This window comes from Vigna angularis, chromosome 10 (assembly GCF_016808095.1).
Source record: "Vigna angularis cultivar LongXiaoDou No.4 chromosome 10, ASM1680809v1, whole genome shotgun sequence".
Classification (NCBI taxonomy): domain Eukaryota; kingdom Viridiplantae; phylum Streptophyta; class Magnoliopsida; order Fabales; family Fabaceae; genus Vigna; species Vigna angularis.
The window spans coordinates 29,478,264-29,501,830 of NC_068979.1; the positions used below are offsets into that span (position 1 = coordinate 29,478,264).

The 23,567-nt window shown below is 34.8% G+C and overlaps 3 protein-coding genes across 3 annotated transcripts; 1 reads left to right on the forward strand and 2 right to left on the reverse strand.

Annotated features, from left to right (window-relative positions):
- Nucleotides 1-1,532: 1,532 nt before the first annotated feature.
- Nucleotides 1,533-7,229, forward strand: LOC108334970 (cyclin-SDS). Its single transcript, XM_017570888.2, has 7 exons — nt 1,533-2,660; nt 2,810-2,977; nt 4,576-4,742; nt 5,254-5,382; nt 6,060-6,237; nt 6,631-6,675; nt 6,965-7,229. The coding sequence occupies exons 1-7, from the start codon at nt 1,533-1,535 to the stop codon at nt 6,995-6,997; spliced, it is 1,848 nt and encodes a 615-aa protein (XP_017426377.1). The 3' UTR covers nt 6,998-7,229.
- Nucleotides 7,230-7,949: 720 nt separating this feature from the next.
- Nucleotides 7,950-11,270, reverse strand: LOC108334717 (binding partner of ACD11 1). Its single transcript, XM_017570638.2, has 6 exons — nt 11,155-11,270; nt 10,034-10,117; nt 9,833-9,936; nt 9,655-9,730; nt 9,377-9,460; nt 7,950-8,714 (listed from the first exon to the last, which is right to left on the reverse strand). Exons 1-6 carry the CDS (start codon nt 11,158-11,160, stop codon nt 8,139-8,141), a joined length of 930 nt encoding a protein of 309 aa, XP_017426127.1. The 5' UTR covers nt 11,161-11,270; the 3' UTR covers nt 7,950-8,138.
- Nucleotides 11,271-13,722: 2,452 nt separating this feature from the next.
- On the reverse strand, nt 13,723-16,605 carry LOC108336079 (G-type lectin S-receptor-like serine/threonine-protein kinase At1g34300). Its single transcript, XM_017572397.2, has one exon. The coding sequence runs from the start codon at nt 16,357-16,359 to the stop codon at nt 14,002-14,004; it is 2,358 nt and encodes a 785-aa protein (XP_017427886.1). The 5' UTR covers nt 16,360-16,605; the 3' UTR covers nt 13,723-14,001.
- Nucleotides 16,606-23,567: the final 6,962 nt, after the last annotated feature.

The window sequence follows — 23,567 nt, forward strand, 5'->3', positions numbered from 1 at the left end:
ACTTTATCTACAAATGTACAAATAAAATTTTTAAAAACCACCCATAATTAATTATCATCAAACATATAATCAATTATCGAAGAAGAGTTAAAAAAAAATATAAATTGACACACTAATATACTTTTTATGTTAAAATAAGTAAATATTAATTAATTAAAATAATAAATATTTTTTTTTAAAAATTTTGATGATTTATTTCAATATACTTTAATTATGAAATGTAACTTTTTATTTATTAAGTTTTTAATATAATTTTTATTTTATTTTAAATTTGATTTTATAATTTTTTTTAAATCTATTAATATAGAATAAAATCTATTACAAATTTTCGTCTGGCCAAATAATAATTAATGTTTAGCAGTGAAGTTACTGGGATTAAAGAAAAAAAAATGCTTGTATAATGCAACATTTTATTTCATAAAAACATCTCGAATAAAATCTCTTCCTAGTTTTATCTATTGACCACATGCTATTGATCTGCAACTAAGAAGAATAGTTTTACCAAAACAAAATCTAGAAAATGTTTTTTTATATTAATTTGAAAAAATTGCAAAAAATAAAATTAAATACAAATTTAAACCCTCTCTCTTTTATGTATTTTATCTATTTTCATCAGTGTAACTGATTTTAGATGTGACCATTTTTTTTAGAGGTTCAATATGACAGCAAGAAAATTTGTTCAATAAATTTATTTGAATACTTAAAATATTAGTAATTTTAGTTTTAGAAAAAAAAGAAACCTAAGTTAAAATTGTAACTTATTTTATAGGAATGATGGACAAAAACATACTCCAGAATTTATTTTCTTGGAAGTCAAATTCATAATCTTATATAGACAAAACAAATTTGAACCAGAGGAGTTTGAAAAATCTTGGAAAGTGAACAATCATGTACTTTGGTGTTGTACCTCTTGAAAAGCTTAACAAAATTGTCAATAAATGGACACATATACATCCACATGTGTTGGGAAGTGAATCATAATGAATAGATGTGTGCTTTCACACTTTCATTCCCTCTTCCCTTATCTTATTAAAGGTCACCAGTTTTCATTTAAACATTTCATTCTCTGAACCTTTTTAATGGGACAAGGTGACGTTTGAGGATGAAGTCTCTGAAAAGTTTAAGAAAATAAAGATATGTTTCAATATTTAAATAATAATAATATAATTAAAAAATGGTTAAGATATTACTAAAACAATAATCACATTTTATAAATTGAGATGATTATTTGAAAAATATTTCAATTAATTACAAATAACTTTAAAAAGTAAATACTTAGGTATACCCATTAATGCTCTTAATAGTTCTAGTTCCAAGAAATGAACATCATGCGTGGATGTGGTGCAGGGAAAACGCATTACGTGGGCCGTACCATATATATACCCTTCTCCCTCGTTTTCATTTCATCATTTCTTTCCACAACTTCCCGTAACCGTTCAAACACACTTCCCACACTCTCTTCTTCAATCATCACAACAACAACGATTTAACACTGGAATTTTCTCTGCGTTGTTTTGGTTAACGGTACAGCAATGATAACCAGATCGAGGAAATTGAAGCGCAAGCTCGAGTTAGAGCCACCTCCGGTCATCGTCACTAAGAAGCATAGGCAGAAGTTGCCTCGCCGGCGAAGGCAAAATTTCTCTCCTGTTCTTCTAGTCAGTGACTCTTGCCAGAATCCTTGTTTCTCCGTGGATTCCAGTTCCGGTTCTGACTTTGCTGCCGGCGGTGCTTCTTGCAACTCCAGCAGAGCTTCCATAGCCGGCAAGGGAAACAGGAACTCAAGAAATGAATCATCGATCGATTCAATGAGAAATCAGAGGTTCGAGAAACGAGATGAGAACGAAGTGGAGGTGTCGGAGTCTTCGTGCGCGGACTCCAATTCGTTCGCTCGAGATCGAAGCAGGAGGTCAATTCTGAAGTTCAAAAGCGGAAGAGAATATAATAATCTGAGAGGAGAAGATGACGTTTCGGAAGTTTACATAAAGTCGGATATTACTGGTATTCTGAAGTTGAATAGTGGAAGCGAGAGTAAGAACGTAGAGAAAAATGACGACGTTTCGTGCGGGAAATCAGAGATAACTTGCGAGGAACAGTTCAATTCGAAGTCCTCCAGTGGGAACGGAAACATGAAAATCTCTTCGGAGTCAAACGGAAACGACGTCGTATCGTTTAGTTCCTTTGTTCGCGCGTCGCTAGAGGAGGAAAAGAATAGCAGCAAGGAAAACAGAGCGTTGGAATGTGAATACTCTGCAGGCTCTAAAAATCTCCACGCGGAAGAGAATTGCGGGGATTTAGTAGCGCAATCGGTGACAAGGCAGGAATCGGAAAATTACGATGTCGTTGCGGACCTCACTTGCTCTGAGGAATTGTGTTTCTCATACTGTGACGACGATGACGAATCGGAATATTGTTCCAGTCACGGAACTGTGTTCTCTGAATTTCATTCTGAGATTTTCGGTGAATGCTCGCAGCAGGAGCTTTCGGATTACACTCCGTCGCTGTTCGTGGATTCTGGAAGCCAGTTTTCCGAGGGATCCGACGGAGAAACTTCTTCACCAACGTATTTGTTGTTCCTTCAGTATCGCAAGGAGTTCACGACTCTAACTTCTGCTTCTCCAGTGGTGAACTCTTCTTCAAGTGACGAAGATGAAGCCGATGTAGGTTTCGCTAGCTTTGACTTCAGAATTCTAAGTTACTTATATTACTAGCTTCTGTCAGGAATCTGTTTAGCCTAGCTCTTTCTATCTGTTATTATATAATTAAGAGTTCTTATCTGGTGGTGTACGTATGTTTTTGTGGATTTTAGTTTGTGAGATTCGAAGATTCTGATGACGAAGACAGCTACCAGATGCTGAGGAAGAGGGAGAGGAAGCAAGGTTTTGTGTCGAATTATGGTGAAAGATATTTCTCTACCACTGAATTCGGAGAGACCGTGCTTGAGCAACGTACGCAAATGGTTCACTGGATCGTTGAGGTAGGTTTTATCCAATTCCAAGTCATTGCTTTTACACTTGTGGTTTGATCAATTTATTTTAAATAGTTTTATAGAAAATAAAATTAATGTTATTAAGAGTTTTACTATAATTATAGAACTATCGCATATTCTTGTATGATAAACATTGATTATTTCTTGACAGTAGGACAAAAAATCGTACAGATAGTGATATCTCTCCAACAAATTGATTATTGAAAAAATAATCATGACTCTAGTACTAAATGCTATCTAATAAAAACTATACAAATATTATAGATTATGCCATAAATATTTAGTTTTCATTAATTAAATGGTATAAATAATCGTGTTTTGGATTGGGTGAGAGAGACAACACGTTCGAAGAGAGGGTGAGAACCAAACTTGATTCCGTTAAAAGGTCATCCTCCGTACAACATATTGTTGGAGTAGTGTGAGTGGCATCCAATTGTGTCATGACACGCGAGATTCAATAGGAAGAAGAATGCCTCCGCGAGTGCCGCGGCGTACTTTTGTAAATCCCTCAATTGTCGTGCATTGTGCTCATGCAATCATGCAACGCATTTTTCTCGGATTGGCGCATGTGGGTAGTTACTTAGTATACATTTTGCTTTGGAAAATTTTAGTTCAACACCAAAATATTTTTCTAAAAATATATAATATTTTTATCTTTTATTTAATTTTTTATAATTATTTTATATTAAAAAAAAATAGTTTTATTAGTATTATGTAGGTGAAGAGTAAAAATAGAAGTGTCCATGTATCACCACTATTTTGCTTTTCACTTGAACCTAAACGAAGAGAACCATATAATAGGTAAGGTGAAATTATTTCCTTTCTGGTTAGTTTGCAAAAGATTACTTCCAGCAAATTTTGCTAGACTAGCTAACCTCACAAGTCTACCATTATTTTAATGCTTCAAAATTTCATATAGATAGAATGTTCATTCGACAATTTTTAAGGTAATTGGAAAGGAATTGAATGGCTATATATGGCCTGGTAGGAAAAATAAACGGTACTTCTGATATATGTGCAATTATTACCATATATATCCCACCAAGTTTGAATTTAGACCGTTTTAAATAACATTCACAAAAAAAAATTAATTCATAAATTAAACTAATGAATATAATATTTTTTGTGTGACTTATCTCAAATACATACAATATAGAAAAAAAATTATTAGGGACCAAACCCCTGTAAACCTTTTAAGCTCGGCCAAAATACACACACACACACACACACACACATATATATATATATATATATATATATATATATATATATATATATATATATATATATATATATATATATATATATATATATATATATATATATATATATATATATATAACTGTGCGAATATATTTGAAGTATCCATCACAACGCAGTTAATTTCTCTCATTATTAATTATTTTTGGTAAGGATTATTATTTATTCTTAATGTATGATAACAATTATCTATGCGAACCTTCTTAGATTTGGACAACAACGTTCTTAGCTTCAAGTATTTCTAAATTTTGCTTCTGTGGAAGTTGTTGGACTTTGAATCGAGTGTAGAATTTGTTTACAAGGCCTTATTTCTTGAAATTTGGCAGCAATCTTGTCGAAAACAGCTTCGGCAAGAGACGATTTTTCTTGGCGTCAACCTACTTGACCGTTTCCTAAACAAAGGATACTTCAAAGCCCAAAAACGCCTTCAAATTGTTGGAATAGCTTGCCTCACGTTAGCAACCAGGATCGAAGAAAATCAGCAATACAATAGGTTCAACATTAAATCTTTACATTTCTCCCCCATCCTCCTAGTCATGTAATTATATTTGGGCAAAAATGTTATTTTCAATCTTGTGTATCACTGGTCTACGGCTGGTGACGGCCTTGAGAACAAGGAAAATGAAAATAGACCAGGACTTCATTTTTTAGAGCTTTAGTTTATTTGTCCTCATTAATCATGCATTCTTAATTTAAAGAATAACGATTGTCCCTAAAGTTCCCAACATTATCCAATTTTACATAAATTCTATTTTGTAAAGCATTAGCTCTCTTTAGGTTAAAATTTAGAATATATAAATAATTGTTTTTGTAAGTTTTACTATCCCATGAGTAGAGTTAAAAAGCCTCTTGTAATATTTTAAATTTTTTTTTTTTACATATACTTCCTTCTCCTATAACCCGGGAAAGTGATAACTAACAGAATTTAACTATTCTTTATTCAAATTAAATTCATGAAAGTCATTATCCCAATGAATAACTGAACTCCTTTGTGGGTATTACAGGGTGGGGCAAAGCAATTTCAACATAGGAAACAATAGGTACAGTAGAGGCGAGGTGGTAGCTATGGAATGGATGGTGCAGGAGGTGCTCAAGTTTCAGTGCTTTCGGCCTACCATCTACAATTTCTTGTGGTATACCATTAACTTTTTAATTTTATAGCACGAATATGACCTGAAATTCTGCATAAATTAAATGTTAGCTGATACTCGTTGTTTTAGGTATTCAATCAGACTTTTGTTTCTTTTGGGGAAACCATTTCAATTTTAAAATGAATGGTTTAAGCAAAAACTTGCTTTCATGTCTCTTAACAAGGAATGTCTTTTTGCCTTAAATACCGTGCTTCAGTAAAAAATGAAAAGAAGCTTTTGTACTTAAGTTTTGGATTTTTTTTATATTTTTTATTTATGTTTTTTTTTCATTCTTTTATTCTTATCTTCAAATTTTTAAAAATCCATAATTTTTGTGCAATTCTTACCATTATATAGTTTATTTTATTTTTAATATTTAATTAATTAAAATAGTTTTATAATACTTAATAAATTTGTTAAAGTTTAGAATTCAATTGAACCAAAATATAACAAATAAAACATATAAAAATTATTAATTAAATAAAAAATAGTTAGTTTTGAATATCTGTGGACAACAATGACAATAAAATAAGAGAAAATAAAAATAAGGTGCACATTATTAGAAATCAAAGAGAAACAAAGTTGCAATTTAACCTTTCTAAAAGTGCAAGAAAGTAAAGTCATTCCCACCGATTTCTTTACGATTCAGCTAAATTACCCTCCACCCTTTAATTTTACAGCTTTTACCTAAAAGCAGCCAATGCTGATGCAGTCGTTGAGAAGAGGGTCAAGTATCTGGCAGTGCTGACACTGTCATCTCATGAGCAACTGTGTTACTGGCCTTCAACAGTTGCTGCAGCACTTGTAGTCCTGGCTGGTCTTGAATTCAATCAATGTTCACCGCTCAAAGTAATCGGGGTAACTACTATTGCATTATAGAACCTACTCTTTATCTGATACTTAAGTCAACAAAGTCGGGGTTAAATATAATATGACACGGTTAGGCAATGTCAGATCTGCTTCTTAATATTTTAGTACATCATTGTAATTTTAGCTCATAAAATCAACGAAATAGGAATACAGTAGTATTTGTATGCTGTAGATTTGCACTGAGGTTGTGAAAACATTAATTATACAGTGTATCATTGTTCTTATATAAATCTGCAGAGTTGAGCGTGCCTTTTTGTTTCTGAATCACTAATTATATGAATATGATTCATTTATTTCTCCTTTCTAGCTTTCTTTTTCTACCTTAAACTATAAGATTGATAATTAAATTTCATGTATATAATTAATCTTATGATTTTGCAGATCCACGTTAGATCAAAAGATGAGAATTTGTACGAGTGCATAGAGGTAAGATAGTCCAATTTATTGTAATTTGTCGGTGTACTTTTCTCTTCGGTTTTGGTTTGAGGTTTAAACCAGAAAAAAAGAATGAAGGAAAAACTTAAAATGTCGTGATGAAAAAGTGCAGAATACAACAAGATTTGTGAAAATAATCAAATCCTTTTATTTCTTGAACTGAGAAAAGCCTCACACCAAGACTAGAATGAAACAAAATGTTTCCTTTATCATTCACTTTGCCCTATTATCTTCGGTTTTGTTCACGTGTTTAACATGAAACTTGTACTCATTTCAACAGAGCCTGGAAACGCTGTTACGCTATATAGGATAACGCACTAGTTAGAGAGGAGGCATAAGGCATTGGCCATACACCTCAGTATGGTGGCAATTGTTCCTAACCAACAGAAGACAAATGACTTTCTTATTCTTGGTTTATTCGTCATTAATACAAAATAAATTTCATTCGTCTCCCTAAGAGCAAGGGAGTGTTATTTTTTCCACATGTAACTATATTGATTGTTCTGTATATCGGTATAGAAGGAAAAAATGTACACATTTTTTCGGAAGCCCTGAGAACCTTTCAACGCACAGGAAATTCAGCTGTTAACAGTTAATGACCTACAAAGATATTACAGGCTTATACAAAGGTTTATCTTACATCGTATTTGATTGTTTCTTTCCTCTTCAGACATGGTCTTTTGTGGCCTCCTCGCGACCTTCGATCATGTTTGGTCACTTGGACTTTTAATTACATGCATTAAAGCACCATTGTACAAAGTGTCCAGATTTTCTGTTGAATGAATTTCTAGAGATAAGCATAGGGATTAATTAGTTTTCGGCCAAATGTGTTTGCTAACGACCACATCAATACAGAAAATGACCGACTTTAGCCCAACTACAGAGTGACAAATATATGCTTAACAGGAAGTGACCAGCACTTCAGGTTACTATATGTTGCCAGTTCAGACTGTTACCAAACTAAAAAGTGAAAACTGAACTGAATACTGCGGAGTGAAAATGAAGTAGGGATCTCATTAAGGAGAATTTCATAGCACTAAAGCTTAACTCTAGAACTAGCAAATGGAAAACCATCCAAGGAAAGACATTCAACACAGTGAAATATATATGTGAAAAGCAAAGCAAATATACGTATTCTTTCTTTTCATTTTAAGGGAAAGTCAGCAAAACATTTAACATTTTACCATACTCTCGTTGATACAATCTCCTGCAAATTTAAATTTCCGAAAACATGTCATAAAAGAAGAACTGAATGAAGAAGAGACTAAAAAATAAAGAATAACTTTATGACATAAATGTTGACCGTATTTAGGAACCACACGTCTGCCAGACAAACTTCTACATTGCTGTAACAATCAATAAAACTTATCATTCTAAAATAAAAGCTCAGACAATAACTATTCTAACTAAATAAATCCAACTGTGCATGTGAGGATGTAAAGAATTCTAAGTAGTTATATAATTTCTAGCTTATGGTCATCATGTGAATTAACAGGAACTATTGCAGGACCCATGTCTGAAGCATCCTGAAAGCGTTTCATTCCAAATTCGTCAACAGTCCCTTTCCTTTCACTATAAATGATCTCATTCCTTTCCACCTCTGCCTGTTCAACCTTCTCCCTTGTCATGCTGCTGACATCCCCTGCTGCCTTTGCTATAGCATTAAAGGCACTAGACACCCATGAAGCTCCAGTTGATACATAAGAATTGCTCATGATAGCAGATCCAGCACTGCTTGCCTTTTGCTCTGCAGCAGCAAGAGCAGACTTTGTCATTTCAGAAAGCTGATATTTTTCATCCATCTCTCTCACTTTTCCATTCACAATAGCTGTTCCAATACTTATTTTGTCACTGAAACCCATTCTACGATCAATGGAAGCAACTCTGGAAGATGCATTTGAGGTCAACTGGTGACGCTCATCAAAGGCTTTTGCCTTGTTGATGGCATCCTTTCCTAAAATGAAACCCTTAGCAAGCATGGTGCTCATTACATCTTCAGCCTTCTTTACTGCATCACCACTTTGGTTTCTCTACTTATAACACCATTGTACAACATATATTAGATACTTACAATTTGACAGTGAAAGAAATATTTTATACAGTTGCAGACATTTTGCATGTAGATCTAACTGAAGAGCTAAAACTATCCTCTACGTCTGTGCAGCACACAGCTTTAAATAGCATCCACAATATAGCCCTATAAATTCAGTTATTAATCTAACCTCATAAGAAAATGTTTCAGCAGAGCGTAGCTTGATATGCTAATAATCAATTGGTAATTTGATTTTGCACCGTAATATTCAGCCCAGAATTGTTTTTATTGTGCCAGATAAGTTGCAGACATCATCAGAAGATAGTAAATCTCAAAATCTTTAGCTACCATATCCAGACAAAGATCTTAGGCACCATATAAATTTCAAAGCCCAAAACTAGGAGGATTCTATCAAGAGTTATAACAAAATGAGACAGAAAAATAAAATATACTACTAGTTCAGCAAAACTTCATGTATCTCGCACATTTTACCACATACAATTGCATGCAAAATAAACTACACAACATTTAAACTACCAACCTATTTAGATTAACTTCTTTATAAGAACTTGCACGAGAAACAAATATAAAGAGAAAATATAACAAGTTTCTCTACAAATTAAAATTAGCTCATAATCTCTTGGAAAAGTTAATACTTACCGGACTTACTGGAACAGCATCAGGGGGAAGCTGATACTTCTCCACAGGTGCGATTGTGACATATAGATCACCTATCTTTGAACCCTATTTAATAAAATGAAGATTAAGCACAGGATTTAAAAACAAAATCAACTAAAGTATCTGATTTTATGCAATTTCTATCAGTTTCAGGGATTGAATGAAAGGGTTAATGATGTACATTGGTGCAACCCATCTCATTATTAGGAAATCTAATGTGACATTTACAAAAGGTAAAAATCATTTGCACAGAAACATACTGTTAAGAGAACTGCTGTATCTGCTCCCTGTGTATCCTTAAATGTAACATAAGCAACTTGAGTGCGGTCACTTTCCCTGTAGAATTAAAAACCAAAGATTAGGGAGACAGGCATTGAGGGTAAAAGTTTCAACATTAACAATCATGAAAAATGAGTAAAACATTGCAAGTTCTCTGACCTTTGCATCTCAATATACTGAATATCACCTGAGAATGAAAAGAATTCTCGAATCTCCACCTTGGAAGTAACCAGTGATATGTTGCTAACCTTAACTGTTCTTATCTGTGAGAAATCAAAACAGAGTGAACTTGGAAATTTCACCAATCATAATACAATCATAATGCTAACCGATGTTACTATGTAAAGATTTGTTCCTCACGTCTGACACATGAATAGTCCAATTCGGTATTGGTGTGGATTGAGGAATAGCTTCAGCTCTTTGACCAGCATAGTCCAAAGTGACCTGCACACAAATTGTTAATTTAAGGTAGTTTTATGATGACATTCTGCAGAATATGCAGTGGAAGAAACAATGACATGTGCAGAAGGAGAAAATGTAAAACCAGAAGGTCAAACAGAAGAAAGTGATCATTTTTCAATTTCCTTCCAAAGAATTAAGAATGTCCAATGAAAAAAAGAGAGTCATATTTTAATCCATAAAGCAACGATGGAATTAAGTGAAAGCAAGAACAGAAAGTGCAGTTCCTAACGAGTACCATTCTCATAGCTTAGAAGGTAAAGCAAAACAACAGAGTCAATTCAATAAGCAAGCCAAGAGGAAAGGTTATACCAAGAGACAACATCAATGTGATAGTGTCCACTTGAAAAGAAGCAATTCAAATTCCAAGAAGATGAATCATCACAAGTCCAAGCAAAGGAACTTGATGACTTGACATCAATAACAACCACCAATCTTAGTCACAGAAGCATATAAACTGAAAATTCTTAACATTGTAAGAAATATAATATGGAACATACAATCATATATAGAAGGTCAAGATTTAAGACAAATAATCCACATTTGCTTAGGTAGACGTAAGTATGATCACTACCTAACTAACAACTGATTCTAACAATCCATGTATAGTGGTGTTGGGATTTATATAGATGTCATTTCTCACACTAATCTGCCATTGCCCAGATAACAAATCATGAACAAATCAATTCAACATTCAGGTTTGCTCTTTTCTGGAGAGCCAAAAAATACAAAAACCATTTCCACTAGATCCAAAAGGGTCATTAGGAAACATTGCAGATCCAAAATTCCAAACTAGCAGTTCTTGTATTCATCATAACTACAACATCTAAACCACAGCTAAGGGTTGCATTGAATCACTGAATATGTAAATGTGAATCAAAGCAACTGCAAAGTCCCCACTCGCATCAAAGAAAAGACAATGAAATACAGAAGAAGGCATGAAGAAAGAAGAAACCCAGATAGGATCTGAAACGAAGTGGATCTGTGGAAAAAGGGAATTGTAGAAAGATTTAGGGACTCACCGACATTTGGGATGGTAGAATGTTGTATTTGTCAGAAGCAGCGTCGGAAAGAGGCAACTTTTAAATGAAAATTTTGGTTGTTTGGTTCGTTGGTTTTGTTGTTATGTAATGTAATGAATGAGTCATCATGTGACTGTTATTCGGTTTCATATGATTGATTGTGAGTGGCTGCTGTGTAATTTTGGAACTCATGCCAAATGTAAAAATCTACTAGTCAAACTAAATTCAACTATTATTATTTTAATTCATTCCAACTCATTAACAAAAACAAATATACTATTTCTCTAATAAATTTGTCATAAAAACTAACTTCATCATTTATTTCTCATATAAATATTATTTGTGAATCTATTATAAATTTATCTTAACTTATAGATACTAAGAAACATATCTTTATATTGAATAATATGTGATAAAACAAATTACTCTATCACATATGATTGATTCAATCTAAAATGAGTTATAATTGGATGATGTAGGATTTTTAGTTGTTAAATAATTAAAATAAATAAATTCAACCAAACTTAATTTAGTTTAATTATATTTATTTGGGTTAGTTTGAAAGTTTTATATTAAACTTAATATGTTTTATGATAACATTTTTTTCATGTTAACAAAAACTGTAAAATTATAATTATAAAATAAATATAAATAATTTTTATAATTTCAATATAAATCATTTTGTAATTTGATTTGAATTTCATGCCGGTGTTTGGTGTTTTCTATAGGTAATTGATTGAATTCATTAACTTGAGTTTTCATTTTCTTTTTAAAAGTGTGTATAAAGAGAAAAGTTAGATTTGTTTCTAGTCTTGTTATATAGAAAATTTTGAAGTTTTGTTTTTACAATCTATTCACCCAGAGGATCATGATCTGACATCCACTAAGCCCTTTTTCTTCTTTTTCTTTACTCCTTCTTCTCCATTTATATTATCTTCTTGTAATTTTAATAATAGATTTTAAGGTTTCAAGTAAGTAATGAATTATTCATTTGATTTATTTATTTGAGTCTATTTTTATTCTTTTTATCTTGAGTTTTATTAGTTATTTTTAATATTGTTTTTTAATAGTATTGATAAGTCAATTTTATTTACAGTAATTAGCTAGAACTCCTATTAATGTTTAACTATTAATGTTTAATTAATAATATTTTATATGAGTGAATAGTAAACACTTATTTTGTAATTAGCTACAACTCCTATTAATGTTCAATTGATAATTTTTTATATGAGTGAATAGTAAACACTTAATTTATATTCGGTCGAACAAAATATGTGTTATTTAATTTATTTTTTTCATTTATATATGTAGGCATAGATGAGAAGATAAAATTGAATTGATTAGAAGTTAGCATAATCAATTTAGATTTTAATACTATTTACTTAAAAGGTTCACATTTAATTTTATGCTTTCAAGCACCAAAATCCACAGGACCATTGCCGTCCCTGAACCAGTGGCGGTTTGATGATGTGAAATCATTCTCCTGCTGATCTGGAGTTTGACAGCTGGAAAAGAAAAAAAAAACGATTTTGGGAATTATTTCAGTTTTCAGGAGATTCTTCTCCTCCATTCTCTGGTTCGTCTTCTCTGGAATTCAAGGGCCTAAAACCACAATGTTGGCTAGGTAACTTGGTTTTGGAGAATTTTTCTTCTTTATAGTTTAGGTGAGTTGTAATTCGACAACTCGATGAGTTCAATGTAACCTCATTAAAAGCTAAAGATTCAGAAATGACTTTAGCATGTGAAGCTGAAATGCATTCATCCATTTGTGAAAACTGATTTTGGGTTTGGATTTCTTTAATCTACAATTTCTCTGTTTTGCTGCTCTCATATTCATTTACCTTGCTTAATTCAACTTCAGTTATCATTTAATGATTTCGTTTATTTTGTTAATTTTAGTAGTGAATGTGGTTAGGTTAGTTAAGTTTGATTTCTTTGCATAATTAGCATTGTCACTTGAAGTTTAGTTTCATTCTTTGATTCAGATTTCCCTACTGATACATTCAAAAATCAGATATCACTTTTCTAATCATTAAGAGGGAAAACTAAGTTTTTGATTGAGCCTATGCGACTAAAGTGCTTAACAATTCTGCATCTCAAATCTCACACTTCATCTAAAGAGGTTAAGAAGGTTAAAAGTCCTAAGGTTGATAAACATAATTGATTTCGTTCCATTACATGCAAGGTATAACAACATACCCAAGTTTAATGTTGGATTTGCTCTTTACTCAACTTTCAAGCTACTAATTTATGAATCAAATCATGTGAATTGTTAAATCTTAGTGCTTTAACAAAACCAAAGTCCTAGAGAGAAAGTATAGTGCACAAAAGATTCTAGAGGGTGCTACTCTCCAACATAATAATCAAAACGCTAGAAATGAGTCAGCTATACTCATTTTGTCTTCCCTTGATGAAAATTTTCCTTTCTAATTTTTTAAAATTCTTTTTACATTTCCAAATTTTGACCATAAATTCCAGGAATACTTGAGGGAACCTTAAATTTGTGGTATATACGATATTAAAAGATGGAATTCAAAAACTTCGACATTTTTAATATGATAATATAGAACACACAATTGATAAAGTAAATTAAAGGTATACAATACATTTTGATTTCTTTTTCAAGGCCATCATTTTTAGCTCTTACAATGACATGAAGGATACCATGAAGCAAAAGGGTAGGGAGATACACAAGGAAGCCTTGGGAAGAAAGAATCAAACAAAAGAGAGACTTCTCATCACATCACACCACATTACATTACATTACATTACACAAAAAGAGAAGTTGGTACTCTCTTTCTTTGAAAACTAAATGTATGTCTTTTTTTCATAAGAAAAAAAATGAACCTACTCTTCTCCAAGGAAGAAAACGGTGGGCTTCTTGGGCTCAAGGATCTCCACAGTCCCTTCCAACATCTTGGCCACCTTGCCCATAGTAGGCCTCAACTCAGGTCTATCTTGAAGACACCACATGGCAGTTTTCACCATCCTATTAACCATGTCAAAGTGGGTTCTGCTATCATAAGCATTCCTAATCTGTGCATCCAAAATCTCCTCCACTCTCATCTCCTTAAACATCTTGTCAAAGGCCCAACCTGGGAAGTACCACTCCTCACTCCTAAGCACAGATTCTTGAATCTCAAAGTTCCTAATTCCACTCACAAGCTCCAAAAGCACCATGCCAAAACTATACACATCAGCTTTTGAAGTGATTGGGTCAGCTGTGATCCATTCAGGTGCCATGTACCCTGGTGTGCCTCTCCTCCTTGACATGGTCACCATGTCCTCCTTTTTCCTCAACTTGGCCAGCCCAAAATCTGAAATCTTGGGGCAAAAATCATCACCTAGTAAGATGTTCTCAGGCTTGATGTCACAGTGCAAAACCCACTCCAAACATTCCTCATGCAAGTAGGCAATAGCCCTTGCCACACCAAGGGCTATTCTGAATCTCATGCTCCAATCCAAAACCGGCTTCTGCTGTTGTGTGTTTGGACTTGATTGGTCTTTAAGATGGTTGTTATTATTGCTGTGAGACTTGTTGACCCTGAAGAGGTACTTGTCCAATGAGCCACAGGGGATGTGTTCATAGACTAGTATCCTTTGACCCTTCTCAGCACAGAACCCCCACAGCCTCACCAAGTTGAGATGGTGCATTCTGGCAATGATTGTTACTTCTGCCCAGAACTCAGCATCTCCACCTGTGACATTCTTGAGGCACTTCACTGCCACCACCCTGTGGTCTGGCAACTCACCTTTGTAGACATCTCCGAAGCCTCCTTTGCCTATGAGATTGGAGAAGTCATTGGTTGCAGCCTTGATTTCTGAGTAGGTGAACCTCTTGGGACCCCCAGCAGGGAGAAGCTCCAGGCCCAGTGTGGTGGCCATGTCCCTATACTTGATGTACCTCTTCAGGAAGGACCAGAAAAAGGCCACCCCAGCTATGAGTTCTGCAGCAAAAAGTGTGCATGTTATGGCAATGTTTCGGGCTGTTGTGTTTGAGTCCTTTGGGGGCAGTGGCAGGCTTATGTTCACTGGGCATGTGGTTTGCATCACCTCAGTCAGGCCAATGAAGTTGGACGGTGTTGACTCAGATTTATCAAGTTTGAGAAAAAAGGCAGCCTCAGTGCCTGGTGACCAGTACCCAAATCGAAGATTTGTCCCAGTCACCCACACACAGTAGCCCAATCCATCATATTTGAACCCAAACCCAAGACAAGTTTTATCTCTTGAGCAACCGGACTCACAGATGGTGAAGTTGTCAGCTTTAATCTGGGTCAGATTACCATCACTGGTGAAGTTCACATAGTCCAGCCTCACAAATTGGGTGCTTTGGGAGAGAGAGATTTTCCTTGTGCAACCCTCTTCAGCCCCGCCTTGGTTTGGGGTGAACCCAGATGGGCAATCACAACGAGTAGAAGAGTTCAAATCCTCTCCAGGCACACAAATTGAATTAGACCCACATTTGCCTTTGATCTTGCACATCTCCCATATTCCTTTCCAAACCTCAATCCACTGGTTATTCTGGTCAGGGTAGAAGCTATAGATCCTGAGATTCCCATCATCATCAAGGACCACTTTCCTGAACCTGGGGTCTCCGTAATCTGAAGTGAGAAAAGAGTTACCTTGCATACTCATTTTCCCTGTATCATCCATGCTCAGAAAGGGATTCGGGGTGCTATAGTACTGATCAGAGGTGGAGTTGAGGACCAGAAACTGAGACTTGGTGAACCTGAATTTCCCATTGTTGGAGAGAAGCTCAATCCCTGTGAAGCTCTGGTTGGGCAAAACGGTGTTGGCGGGGTTCTTGAAGCTGCTCCAGTTCCCAAAAACCAACTCTCCATTGTCCTTCAGATCAAGTCGGGAAGCATTAGTGTCGGCAGTTCCTTGAAAGGGTGAACCATCGAGGAGAAGTTCAAATTTTGAGGTGATGACAAGGGAGCCAGAGCTGTTCACTCGGGTGGTGTCACTCCACACAAGAGGGTCGACAGGGACTTTAGAATACCAAATGGAAAAGATGAAAAGGTCGGAGTTTGGGACGGGAAAGAAGCCTGCAGTGAAGTTTTTGTTGGCAGAGATAAGGGTTCTGTTCTGAGACGGTTGCCATGGGGAGTTTGAGATGTTGAAGGATGAGAATTGCTGTTGGGAGAAAGAGGGTTGAAGATTGAAGAGGAAGAAGAAGAAGAAGATGAGTACGAAGGAAGCCATGGTTTCGATGAGAGTTGGCCTGGTCAACTATGGTGCCATGAATGAAATGCAAGAACTTGTGGTTGGTTGGGTTAAATTAGAGAAAAGTGGTCAGTGTTAATAAATGGCGGCTATGAAATTTGAGCGTGTAGATTTGGAAGATTGACTTGACTCTGATCTGTTCTAAGGTCCTTCTGTGACTGTGTCATCGCTTTATCGTCATTTGTGGGGTAAATTGTCTGACTTGTAAGGTTCTACAATTTCCTATCTTCTTTTCTGCGTCTTCTCGGATTTGAACATCCTCAATTGTTCCTATTTCTGCTACCACTTGCATATCTCTTCTTCTACCACAGTTTAGAAAAGACAATCATACTTTTACAATATTTTTTTACGATATTTTAATATATATAAACATCAATAAATCACAGAATTTACATATAGTGTTAAAATATTATAAAATAATATTATCAAATTATTATTATCCTTTTTTGAAAAACATTAACTAAACATATCTCTCCTACCACTTGCACAATTTTATTATCAGTTTCGAAAACCGTGTAATATATACTGCGGGTAAATTTGACTGTCCGATTGAACTGCACTTTCACATCCAACGACTTTATATATAAAGTGGTCAATAAACAACCCAAAAACCAGCTCCGGTAATTTTACCTGCGGACACGGATATTCGCGGATAAAATCCATGGTGGATAGTAATTATTCGCGGATATTTACTATTCGCGGGTAGCGAGTATTTTAATATTCGCTTCTAAACAGGTCGGATACAAGTAGTATACTATCCGCCCCGCGGGTACCCATTACCCGCAAAAAATTAAAAAATAAATAATTTATATATTCTTTTAATTAAATTTAATTAAAAATAAAATAAAATTATATTTTATTAGTTTAAATTTTATTAAAATTAAATTTTAATTTATATTTAATTTAATTTATATTATATATATTTGTATTTTTATTTAAATTTTATTTTTAAAATATATTAAATATTTTTTTTTAACTTTTTGCGGATATCCGTGGGTACCCGCGGGTTTTAAAATACCCGCAGGTATTTTTTAAACGGGTATCCGGCAGGTAGCGGGTCGGGTAGCGGATACGATTTTATCCGGCGGGTCGGGTTACAGGTAGACACTACCCGTACCCGACCCGACCCATTGCCATCCCTAGCTCTGTTCATATATCGAATCAACAAATAATATAAACAATACATTTAGTTACACTTTACTTATACCAAGTAGATAATAATAAAAGTGACAAAAAAATATATGTATATCTTTTTATGGAGGAATATTAAATGTTAATTTCTTTTAGTAGAATAGTTAAATTTTAAATCTATGTCATCCTTCCTTTCAAATTATATATAATAATATCAATAATAACAGAAAATTTTGTGTCACAAATTTAATTTAATTTATAATAAATGAATTTTAAATTACACATTCATTATTCAAGTTAATCATCTTTTGTTTAATTAATTTGACTTGAATTAAATTAGATTAATCTAGAAACATAACTAATTTAATCGGTTCAATTAAATTCTTAAACATATGGAGTTAATCAAAATGTATAATAAGCATATAGTATTCTTTGTACAATGATTAGAAGAATAATTATATCTAAATTAGCTTCTATTAATGAAAATTTTATATGATTTCGGGTTAGGATTGAGATCTTTTATTCAGAGCATTCAAAGTTATTCTCTCTCTTTTCCTTTTCTAAACTGTGTGGGAAGTACCTACAAAAGATACTTCGAAGCATAAATAACTTTGCGTAATAATATTTAATAGAAAGTGACTACTCATAATTAATTATGTGTCAAAAAAAATACATATATATATATATGTTAATTATAACTATCTCAATAACCATTTTAACTGACCGTTTAAGAGTTGTTAATTATTTATCTACCTAGTCTATTGACATAGGTATTCATACCCTACAAGTTCCTTCCTCCGCTTACACGTAGAATTCCTTATAAAAATTCTTTGTATGTAATAGACAAAAGTATATAGATTTATGTTAAGAAATTTGATACCCACAATTATCTTCTTTTCTTTTCTATAACATCACCCTTCAGGGAAATTTTATCTGCCTTCACTCTGAATTTTTTCACTAAAATGTCATTTTCTCCTTGATTAGGATATCTTTGAAATCATTAGGAAAAATTCTCCAAGCGTACCTATCAAAATTTTGATTAACTGACACGTTAGCCTGCAGTCCGACACTCATTTTCCATTCTAATTGTTAATGGGATTTTAATATTATTAAACAGAAAGACTTGTGATTTTTAAAATTTAATATCCATTTTATTAGTGTGTTACTTCAGTATTCTTTTAGAAAATTAACGTTAACCACATATCTTTCCCACCAAAATGATGTGAGAGGAAAAATAATATCTTTCCCAGTACTTGTTTTTATATTAAAACATCATTTATATATATATATATATATATATATATATATATATATATATATATATATATGGGTTTGCTAACGCGTGTATGCCTGTTTTTCAGTTGGTACATTTTAGTAATGTGTATCGGATTTTAATAAACAAAAATACCCTTATATATCATGAATTCTAAGTTTTAAGGTTAAGGGTATTTTAATAATTTTCATTCTCAAAACTTAAAAAAAAAACCCCAAACCCTTACTCACCTCTCTCATTCCTCTCAATCTTTTTCTCTTTCATCTCTCTCATTCCAACCTTTTCTCTGTCAGCTTCAATTGAAAAAATAAAAAACATTTGCCTTTAAACAATTTGCCTTTGTAAAAAGTTGAGTCATTGAAATATTCACCTTCAGGCAAAGGTTCATTCAAGATTTCTTCAATTTCACCATCTTCACTAACCCTCATCATCTGCATATGTTGAATCATCATCTCTAAAAAGACCCTTCAGGCCAATTACCAATTCTTTTGGATGTCATTATATTGTGAAAATTAGATAAAATTATATCCGACAGAAATTATAAAATGAAAACTCATTATAAAGTCATTTTTTGTAAGAAATTGTTTAACAATGAGTGTTTCTGATTTTTTCCAGGCCAATTACCAATTCCTTTGATGTCATTATGCTTGTGAAAATTAGATAAAATTAGATAAGACAAAAATTATAAAATAAAAACTCATTATAAAATCATTTTTTGTAAGAAATTGTTTAACAACAAGTATTTCTGATTTTTTCGAGGTCAATTACCAATTCCTTTATGCTTGTGGAAATTGGATAAAATTAGATAAGACAAAAATTATAAGATGAAAACTCATTATAAAATCATTTTTTTTTGTAAGATTGTTTAATGGCAAGTGTTTTTGATTTTTTCAATTGGGGCTACAGTACGGATGACAGAGAAAAGATTGGAGAAAAGATTGGAGTGAGAAAGATGAAAGAGAAAGGGTTGAGAGGAATGAGAGAGACAGAGAAAAGATTGGAGTTAGAAAGATGAAAGAGAAAGGGTTGAGAGGAATGAGAGAGATGAGTAAGGGTTTGGGGTTTTGTTGAGACTTTGGCAAGTGTACCAAATCGTTCAAGTAATAAAACCGGTAAGACCGGATATCGTTTCCCAAGAGACTCGTGTCCTAGACAATCGTATAATATCTAACTAATTTAGACTAAAGAATGATTCCATGTTTTTGGGATTTTCATGCAATTAAATTAAAGATAAAACATAAAGGGTAAAAGTGATCTTTGATAATGCAAACACTTAAGAAATGAAAGATTAGAAATGATATGGAATGGTATTGTTGGGGATATGATTTCACCTACTTCACTCTTATGCATAGATAAACACTTCCTCTTTATTAATTATGCCAATGTCAATCTACTAAATTACTCAAACCCAATCCCTTGGTAGAAAGAGCCTAGACTTACTTCTTAAACTCCAATCCCTTGGAAAATCTAACAAGTTCATCCGCTTTAAGAATTGAGATTCAAGACAACCAAAGGTCCATGTTCTATCCCTAGATACACTTTTCTTTAGGTATTTAAACCAGTTCTAGATTCACCCAATATTTCCCAATATCAAGCAAACCCTAAAATCATGAAATGGTTGAATCAATCATACAAGCTTTAAGCAAAGGAATTAAACACTAACAATTAATCAAAGAGGCATATAATCATTCAAAACAACTGTAATTTACATAAGAGATCCGTGATTACATCAATCCCCAACAATAATGAAACTAGCTCTCCATGAATGGAGAGCTTGATCTTACAACAAAGGTGGAAATGGAAGAAGGAGGAGGACCCAAGGATGAAGAAGGGCTGTTCCCACAGCTCCTAGCTCGCCTTTGGACGCTCCAATTGAGAGAAATCGTGTCTGGGCTGCCAAAGATCGTAACCCCTTCGCGTTCCAGAACTAAATAAGCCGTTTCTGCCACATCAGCAAAAGTCGCGCCCGGCGGCCCGACAGACAGGCGCCAGGTGTGACACCCGGGCACGGAGACGAGGGCGGGGAGTGACGCCGGTGCAAGAAGCATGGTGCAAGGGGCACAGACAAGGAGCGGCTCCTGGAAGCTTCGGGTGGAAGGGGTACATGGACGAATCGGACATACACCGGAATGAGAGGGATCTGGAGACTGTGTAGGTATGGGACTATACAGTTGAAGGATAGCTTAAAGGAATTGATTTGGCTACTCATATCACCAAAATGCATTTGCTTTTCGGTAGCCTGACTCATAAGAACTCCATGGTTAAGCGTGCTTAGCCTGGAGTAATTCTGGGATGGGTGACCTTCTGGGAAGTTTTCCCGGAAAGTGTGCGAGTGAGGACAAAGCACACTGGAAAGCCTGGTGGTGATCTGTGGGGGCAGTCGACGGTCCCTGTGAGTTGCCGGGATGTTACAGATGGTATCAGAGCCTAGCCTCTCCCAGTACGGTGTGGTTCGAGGACGAACCAGAGCGGAAGCTGGTGGGCATGTGACACCCGGGCACGGAGACGAGGGCGGGGAGTGACGCCGGTGCAAGAAGCATGGTGCAAGGGGCACAGACAAGGAGCGGCTCCTGGCAGCTTCGGGTGGAAGGGGTACATGGACGAATCGGACATACACCGGAATGAGAGGGATCTGGAGATTGTGTAGGTATGGGACTATACAGTTGAAGGATAGCTTAAAGGAATTGATTTGGCTACTCATATCACCAAAATGCATTTGCTTTTCGGTAGCCTGACTCATAAGAACTCCATGGTTAAGCGTGCTTAGCCTGGAGTAATTCTGGGATGGGTGACCTTCTGGGAAGTTTTCCCGGAAAGTGTGCGAGTGAGGACAAAGCACACTGGAAAGCCTGGTGGTGATCTGTGGGGGCAGTCGACGGTCCCTGTGAGTTGCCGGGATGTTACACCAGGCGCGCCCTATGTCAGCATTGTCACGCCCGGCGCCGCCTAGGTCAGTAGGCGCCCGGCGTGACTCTCTGCAGCAGCTTGGGTTCTTCATCTTTTCAGTTACTCTTCTCTCTTTTCTTGGGTTTTGGCAATGTTCTTTGGTGAGTATCTTCTCCCAGCTTCTTTGAATGGGGATTAGCCAACAAATGGGCTAATTACAACTTATAATGTAATCACTTACAAATACAAGAAATTGAGTTAAACAAGACTAAAAGTAAAGGAAGAGTTGACAAATTCCATCAATTTGATGTTGGATAATGAAGTAAAATTGGTCATTATCAACTCCCCCAAACTTAGAACCTTGCTTGTCCTCAAGCAAAAGGTAAACTATTCTAGAATACAATCATTCAAATGCATTGGTTTCAAATTTCAGATATCCTTTAAGTTCAAGAAGTGAAAATCCTGCGTTAGCATCTAATAGAAAGAACATAATGGATATATACAGCTGTCATCAATCAAGCACAACAGAGGTGTTCACCTATCAACAATTATGGTCACAATGCAAAGGGTGCAAAAGAAATCAACAAACATGACAGAGTGTTTCACTTGATGTATGGAATCAATCCTCACCTGGAAAGTGTTTCACTCTAATGCACTGGTGTATAAGGATGTATAAAGCTCACTCTGCAGTCATAATATCACACAATTTAACTTTGCCTTTCGTTTCAATCAAATCAAACATATCACAAGCAAGTTGATAACACAAGGACTTTGTTTGGCTTGTATTGTGGTTGGGCTAAGAAAGAATCATGGTTTTTCTGGAATTCAAAGGATCTTGAGCTGAGAGATTAAGTAATTCACTTCATGCATATAAACTTCTCTTTTTGCTCTTCATGTACTATAACCAATTTCAAACTTATACCCAACTGTTTTTCATTAAGCTCTTTTCTAATTCTCTTTTTCTTACTTTTCCATCTTTGTCTTTTTCTCAATACACCATATTTTCCCCCCAAACTTGGACTATTCTCCTGTAATGTAGATGCATGTTCTATTCAGCTCAAGGTAGAAAAGTTCAGGGAATTTTCAATAAGCTTAAGGTACAAAGAGGAAAGATCTTTTTACATTTTGTGGTTGAATGGCTAAAGTATATGTAAGGTGAGAAAAGAATGCCTTGATCAAATTCAACAACAAGTAGATAGTTCGAATTTTAGAAACTCAGGCAAAGTCAATTGTGATCTAGCATGACAGCAATCACACAGCAAAAAATATGAGGCACTAAATCTCATCCTGTTGATTAAGATTCCATACTCTGCTAAACACAATGTCATGAATTTTGATTGCAATCGACTCCCCAAGCATTAGCATAACTCAGTGAACACATCAACTATCAATGCTCAATCAAATAAGCTATTTCCACACGTTCAATCACATATAGAAAGCATAACAAGCAGATTTCCACACATCAACTCATACTGTCAAACCAAATGCATAAGAGATGTTTATGTTCAAATTTAAAGTACCTAAAAGTAAAATAACGACTCCTGCTGTGATGGCCATCAGTCAGTCTGAGTCCTCGTCCTAGTCTACCTCGTCATCATCATCATCCTCATCCATAGCAGCAGTGCCAGCCTGAGGTCTACCCCCCCCAGCAGGAAAGGACTGGTCCCCAGGCCAAGCAACGAAGGTGTTGTATTGCTCCGATGTCATGAAACCTGGATGGGATGCTGCATAAACATGCCTCATCATCTCTGCATGCGCCTGGCCAATCCGATTTACCGCCTCCAGCTTTGATTCAATCAGTGCAAGTCTCATGTCCATCATCTGGTAAGGATCGGACGGAGGTGCTCGTGGTGGTGGCTAAAGACGTCTGGGGATAGGACGCTGTCAAACTCAGATG